Consider the following 7,733-nt stretch of genomic DNA (forward strand, 5'->3'; position numbering starts at 1 on the left):
ATGGTAAAAGCCTACAAAAGGGCAAATGCGGGTTAATGGGTTTCCAACTCAAGTAAGTGGATGGATTCCCACTTGATGCATTCAATCATTCACGTATTACATAACATTTGCATTTTCTTTTTAAACTTATATTGTATATGATTGTTATTATTATATTTTAATTTAATGTGAAGTACCATGTTGGGACTTCTCACTAGGTTTGCCCAACTTACCATGTATTAATATAAAACTATATAGATGAGATTGAGGGTAAGCCAATGACTCAAGAATAGGAGTAAGAAAGAACCCAATGGACACATGGCCTACTTGACAGAAGAAGAAGTTACGTGTCCTAAACCAATCATGATTATTACTTTAAATTTGTTTGATGTTCTTTGATTATTATTTATTTCTTTCAAGTTTGTTGGATAAGATTTATTTTATTATATGAGACCCCGATTAAAATGATAATTGGTTATGTTAATAGCTGATGATTGAAATTTATTGTTGATATATTTCTTATTCATAAGATATGACTAAGTATAAATGAAAGATAGATCTATAATAGTATTATTGGCTAGGTAAATTTTGTGTAAGTATATCAAATAATTTAAATACACTTAGTACATAAGTTATAACATGAATCTCTAATCCAAAATATATATCATGTACCTGAAATCTGGGTCATGACGCGAGTAGGTCACATGAGAGGAAGAAATGACTATAGTTGAAACCTTTATGGGCTCCATCTTGATGTTTATATGCAATTCAAACCATTTATAAGGTCATCGTTTATAAGGTCATTCCCATTGGGATGAAGCGAAAACACAAAGAATTTAGCGTGATAAAAGACTTATATGGCCATGATAATGTTTCAATGATGCTCATTGAATCCCCACCATTTCCTCTCGTGTGGTCCACTTGAGTTTTGGATCAACCTCATTTTTAGTCACATGTTCTAAAATAAGCTCGCCAAACGGATGGACAGGGTGGATTTCTCACGGTGGCCCCACCAGCAGGAAATCCACGTCCTATGGATTAATATTACATGTGCGAATCTGCCAACTTCATGTATATGATTCGACACCCTCAGTGGGGAAGTGGACAAGATTGGACCCACTCGGCTGCTGGCCCATCATATTGGCCACACCTAGAAACCCAAGCGTGTGGTCCGATTATCCTAACCCTACTATGCAGGAGTGGGGACCAAAAGTGGGTAAGCGCCTACACGCGCGAAAGATCGAATGACCAACCTCATTTTCCGGAAAGGGTACATGCTGCCGATTCGGAAGCGGATTGCGGTGTGTGCCACACACCCCCACCACGGGTGTGTGTTGACCTCACTGAATTTTTTGGTCTCACCGTGATTTGTGCTATATCCATATCGTCCATTCATTTTGTGAGATCATTTTAGCACATGAGTGTAAAAATAAAGCAGGTCTAAACCTTAAGTGGAATACCCCACTGGAGCAATGACGCCCACCGTTGAAACCTTCCTAGGGCTCTTTATGAAGTTTATTTCCCATATAATATGTTCATGAGTTCAGGTAGACCCGGATGAAAGGAAAACAAAAATATCAGCTTATGTGGGCCGAGAAGTTTTCAATGGTTGGCGTTCAATCCCCACTGCATTATAAGATGTGGTCGACTCGAGATTGTGATGTGCTATTGAGCCGCGGATTCTCCTTGGGCGAGGGACGCTGATGAGTAGCTAGACTGGATGCCAAAGGGTGAGTCAGATTCAAAGCTCGAGCAGACCCACCACAGAAAATAGCGGGGATTAAAGCCTACCATTAAATACTTCTAGGGGTCACTTATGTACACGTTGGATTTCAAATAAACATTACAAGGGGTCATTCTCCCACTGTTTTCTGTGATGCGGTCCACTCGAGCTTTGGATCTGCCTCGTTATGTTGCTCCTAATCTAAAATGTTCTCTCAAAATGGATAAACCGTTCAGAGACAACACATTCATCATGGTGGGCCTACAGAACTTGGTAACGTCGCTTTAGTAGGGAGTAGGCTAACCTGTCAGTAGCTAATCCGCTTCCTCGGGCGAGAGCTCTTTTAACTTTCCAACGAGGAGTCACACAACGTATTCAGCTGCCGTTCATGACAAGTGGGCCCACTTTGTAAGTGATCGAGATTATTGTTATCCTGGGTGTGCCCCAGAAATCACCTTGGCCCAACAAACTAATGGTCTGGATCACTGAGACATGGGGCCCATTTGCGGTAGAAATCCCCCCCTCTTCCAATAAGATGTACCAACTAGAATTCATTTAGGAAAAAAAAAACAAAGAAGAAACAGAAAACGCGAGATGATGAAGAACACAACTACCATCTTCCCATTAATCCATACAATATTCGTGCATGGACCATCCATTGTATGGCCCATCGCATAAACGTCTCCGATCACTCAACCATCACCCCACTTGCCCAAGCTACCATTGCATGATATTTCTAGAAAGAACACCTACACCCTCAAAAAGAAGAAGATCGAAAGAGGTAAAACAAGTAGAATGACCATAATGCCCTTAAACAGGCGCAGTTCTACTGTAACTAGAACTGCCCATCTCGGCATCCCCAGCAGCGGCAGTGCCATTGTCTTCCACATTCTCCCCCGACATTTCCTCGAGCGATTTCCCCTTCGACTCCGGCACCAAGAACGTACACAACAACCCCAAGAAATTTATACACCCCAACAAGATAAGGGAATTCCTCATCCCAATCCCGGCCGGATACCCATGATCGGCCTTCGCTTTATCTTGACTCTGGGCTGCGTACAAGAACCCAAACGCCCCCACGATCGCCCCCGCCTTCCCCGCAGCTGCTGAAATCCCATGGCATGTCGATCTCAATCGAGCTGGGAAAATCTCCGCCGGCACCACAAACGTAGTGCTGTTCGGCCCGAAATTAGAGAAGAAGAACGTCAGCGCGTACATGATCACGAACCCGATCCGATTCTCACTCAATGTCCAGTGGTGATATGGGATCGCCAGCGCAAACATGAAAACCGTCATGAAGAAGAATCCCATCAGCTGGATTGTAAACCGTCCAAAATGATCTATGAGTGCGACGGTGAACCAGTATCCAGGAACGGTGCTGCAGAGTGCGATGAGTGTCTGGGCACGCGCGATCTTGTAAACCTCCTCGATTGCGTTCATTGTCTGGGCTGGTGGGATCCATCCAACTGCGCTGAAGATGTCTTTCTGGAATAGATTGGAGCTGTAGAAGGCAATGTCGAGCAGGAACCATGTGCTCGTGGTTCCAAGCAGGTGAAGCCCATGCCTGCGCATGAACTCCTTGGAGAAAAGCCCGAATGAGTTCGACTCGTCCTGCGCCAGTTTCTCGATCTTTTCCTGCTCAGCTTCGATTTCCACTTGCAAGACATTGGACATGTCTGCTGCTGCCTTCTTCGCGTTCTTCGCAACTAGGGCTGTGTAACGGGCTGTTTCGGGCATCTTCATCCGCCAGTAGTAGGTGAGCGCGGCTGGGAGTGACCCGAACATGAGGATGAGTCTCCAGACATAGTCTGCCTCAGGAACCGTGGACGCCGCCCCGACAACCGAGTACGGTGGGGTGGGGTACTTGGCCTTGAACGCGGCTGAAACGATGATCGCGACCATCCCGCCGGCTAGGATTCCGAAGCCCTGCATGGCGAAGACGGCAGCGATGAATGCGCCACGAGTCTTCTTGTTGGCATACTCGGACATGATGGTGGCCGAGAGCGGGTAGTCTCCACCGATTCCAAACCCGAGCCAGAAGCGGAAGAAACAGAGAGTGCTCATGACGGCCTTGGCTGACCTGCCGAAGGAGAGAGCGGATGCGACCGAGCAGATGACCATGACCATGAGGGTCATGCCGTAGACGCGCTTGCGGCCCATCTTGTCACCGAGCCAACCGAAGAAGAGCTGGCCGGCGAGGGTGCCGCAGAGGGCAACACCGTTAACGGATGCAGAGACGTTGGGGGGAAGGGTGCCGGGTTTGGCTGAGCCGTCGACCGTGTAGTAGATGCGGCCGAGGAGCTTGGTGACGAGGGAGATGCAGAAGAGATCATAGGCATCTGTGAAGAAGCCCATGCCAGCAATTACAATCGCCGTGAAATGGTACCATTGGGTCTTGGCGACATCGAGTGCATTCAGAACCTCGAGCTGTTCTCTTGCCATGGTTCTTCTCCTCTGCAAGAAGCTGAACTGAGTCAGCTGAGTTTTGAGAGTTTTGGTGGGTCGGTTTTAAGGACTCGCTGAGTTAACTCGGGCGAGTCTTTTGATTCAAGAATTTGAACTAGGGCTGAAAGCTGGTCGGGTTGACCCGTGACCGACCTGACATTGGGTTAGGTACAGGACGATGTATCGGGTTCGGTCTCGAGCTCCCGATAAAACCTATGTTGGGGTCTTAAGTTGGCTGACCAACTCAAACTCGAACTCAATCGGTATATAACTTACTTATAAATTATAATTGAATTGGTCTGCGCCATTTTTTATGGCTCAAGCTAAAAGGATAAGGCGGATTTCTCTCTCCCGAAGTGCTATGGGACATCACTTTTAAAGGAATAGTTGTCCCGTATTTTATTAAAGTAATTGTCCTCTATTTTAGCTTCTTCTTTTTTTTTTTTCTTTTCCTTTTTTTGTTAACTTGTTAGTACACACACTGTCAGTAGCCACCCCCACTAGCTTGTTTGTTTAGAAAAAAATAAAATCCCTTACGGAGAATATATATATATATATATATATATATATATATATATATATATATATATATATATATAGATATATAGGAAAAAGCTACTATGCGCTGGACCGCACGATTAGCTCCTGTGAGGTTAAACTGTGTGGGCCCTACCGTGATGCGTGTCGACCATCATCATCGTGTATTTGATGGGTCCCCTTTAAATTATGGGATATCCTAAAACTTAGCTGTATGCGAAAGTCAGGTGGGCCATACCATCTAAAATTATATGAAGACACCGTTAAAACATATAAAAGCACTTGGTGGGGCTCACCTGAAATTTGCATGCATTTGAAACTTGGTCTGAACCCTCATGCAAGTGGGACACACATAATGGATGGGCTGGATTTGCAAACCACATCTCAGTGGGCCCAAAAAATAATTATGAATGTTTTAATGGTGCACGGCCCCTCTCCACTTCTGTATGTGGTGTGGCCCACACAAGTCACGGATTGACTTGATTTTTGAGACCTAGCCCACGATGGAATGGTGCATCTAACTGATGGGGTAGATGTTCGAAAAACATCACGGTGGGGCCCACACAGCTCGACCTCATGAGATGGACTCATGAGGTCGAGCACATAGAACCTTTTCCCATATATATATATATATATATATATATATATATATATATATATATATATATATATAAAATAAGCTTATATTGAGATATAATGGATTAATGTAATAATCAAAATATTAACATGTATCCACCCGACCAGCCGTTTGAGCCCGCTTGGGTCGAGAACTCCTAACCTGATGTTGGGTTGAGTTAAGGTTAAGGTACAGGAAGCTTTGCTTTAGGCTGGGATTGAGCACCAACTAAACCCAACCCAACCCGGCCCAACCTACCCGACTTGCAACCCTAATTTGAACTCACTGAGGTAAGGTTAACGAGGATGGGGAAATATATGATCATCAAGGACAGCATGCTCGGGTTTTCAGGTTGTAAAAGTGCGGCCCATGGTTTGATGATCAGATCATTGGTATGGTGGGCCAAGCCTGGATGGACTGATAGTACTAACTTTCAATCTGTAGCTTGCGAATAGATGGTCCACGTTCAACTGAAAACAAGGCCCAAGGTCGTTGGCTAGAATCTTGATTTAGCCCATCAAAACAGTGCTTTGGATAGCTGGAACGTGGGCCACACATGCACAAGTCCAAACATGAAAGATTCATTCAATTGAAAGTAAGGCCGTAGATCGATGGCTAGGATCTCAAGATGTAGGCGGCCTTGAAGGGTTGTGGCACAATTCAACCACTTTCGGGCCCAGCGGATGGACGGTTTGGATCATCAGGGCAGGTAATGGTCCGCGGATTACTAGACGGCTGAGTTTTCGCAGACAGAAGAATTGCTGGCAGAATCAAGATCATTGGCTTGATGGGCCATAGCCTCCATGACCACGCACCAAAAATTTCCCGTAAAAGATCCTACACATCAGATCTTTAGCCTTTCCAATCAGAAAGTTAGGATTCGACAAAGGACACTATTTGGTAATAATCTACCCACGGTGGGGCCCATTAGATAAATGGTCCAGATCAGTAAAGAAAAGGCCCAACGTCGGTAATTCATCGAAATACCGAGGGGCATTCTTGTCACATTAGGATATTCTCTTTCCGTCTTTTTCCAACTACATGAATCGTCCAGGAAACCCGGGAAAGTTCAATTCTTAAAGCGTGGCGGTTGACCGTAGCTCATAGGCCTATGTGGGACCCACCGTGATGTCCGTCCATCAGCTGTGCCAGCTCAATATACGATGTGGAGCCAGAAATCAGGATGATGCAAAACTCCAGTGGGCTACACCACAAGGAACGGTGGGGATGAAATCTCCAACGACTTAAAACCTTCCTGGGGCCCACGGTTACGTTCACATGCTATCAACCCATTCAGAAGGTGAATCCGGAATCCAAAATTTCGGTGGGACCCACAAAGGTTTCAATGGTGGCCGTCCGTTGGCCTACTTGATCTTTTCGATCGATCTATTTTTGTACGGAGGACGGTGGACCCACAGAACTTCGTTGTTGCACGCTCTGCAACATGTGTTTTGGGAACCGCATCCATCGGACGGTTCCCATCATCGGACCATCTCATCACGTGGGCCCAAATCCGCAAGACACGCTGGAGGTCTTGAGTCGTGCGAAGAGGCGAAACGGATTCCAGAAGAATCGGTTATGCCATAGCCAGACTGCCCACACGTGTGTTCATCGCCGGATGATCACAACCGCCCGTCTTCTATATGATCCTGACCATTGATACGGTTTGCTCAATCTTGAGCGTAAAACAGACAACTCTTAATGGTCCCCATTCAGATCCACAAATCAACGGTCAGATTTCTCCTTTCACCGTGATTATTGGATCGCAAATCGTTTCGAATAGCACCCAGAGAATGGACCGTTTAGACCCCGAAACCGTATCTGTATGTTGGCCCACGGAAATTTCCCCAAAGAAAGAAATCAAGAAAACCAAATCCCTAATGGAGAGAGAGAGAGAGAGAGAGAGAGAGAGAGAGAGAGTAACCTGGTTTGAGCTTTCCTTCACAAGAGAGAGAGAGAGTAACCTGGTTTGAGCTTTCCTTCACGAGAGAGAGAGAGAGAGAGAGAGAGAGGTGTTGTGTTGGAGTTGGAGGGAAAGAAGGGGGAGCCGTTGCGTATTTAAGTGCACCGCTGTCGAGAGTAAGGGACAGGCACAGAACGGAACCTTCGGAGGTATATTCCGTTTTCACAGTCAATATCTCCAGACGCCGTTTTCCTTTCTTTGAGGGTTCTGTTATAGTCAGCTTCTCTAAAATAATACGTCTCAACGCATTTCCAAATTAGTGCCTCGTGTTTCTGGCCGTTGGATCTCTAACAAGCCAGATCTATGATGCCAGCGCAACCCACAATGGTCGCGAATTGCCTGCGCCCCGTACAGAGGAATTTCCTATTGTCGGAAGCTCTGTGGGGCCCACAGAGATTCCTGTGATAAATCCACTCCGTCCATCAGTTTATAAACATTGATAGAAATAAAAGAAAAAAACATAGATCCAA

At 45.6% G+C, this 7,733-nt stretch overlaps 1 protein-coding gene across 2 annotated transcripts; it reads right to left on the reverse strand.

Moving 5' to 3' along the window:
* Nucleotides 1-2,347: 2,347 nt before the first annotated feature.
* LOC131231493 (inorganic phosphate transporter 1-4-like) lies at nt 2,348-7,366 on the reverse strand. Of its 2 annotated transcripts, none has more exons than XM_058227713.1 (2): nt 7,265-7,366; nt 2,348-4,156 (listed from the first exon to the last, which is right to left on the reverse strand). In XM_058227713.1, the coding sequence occupies exon 2, from the start codon at nt 4,142-4,144 to the stop codon at nt 2,513-2,515; it is 1,632 nt and encodes a 543-aa protein (XP_058083696.1). In that variant the 5' UTR covers nt 4,145-4,156; nt 7,265-7,366; the 3' UTR covers nt 2,348-2,512. The 2 variants fall into 2 exon arrangements, with proteins under 2 accessions (XP_058083696.1, XP_058083695.1); XM_058227712.1 differs by having other exon boundaries at nt 7,225-7,302.
* Between the last annotated feature and the right edge of the window lie 367 nt (nt 7,367-7,733).

This window comes from Magnolia sinica, chromosome 17 (genome assembly GCF_029962835.1).
Source record: "Magnolia sinica isolate HGM2019 chromosome 17, MsV1, whole genome shotgun sequence".
Lineage (NCBI taxonomy): Eukaryota > Viridiplantae > Streptophyta > Magnoliopsida > Magnoliales > Magnoliaceae > Magnolia > Magnolia sinica.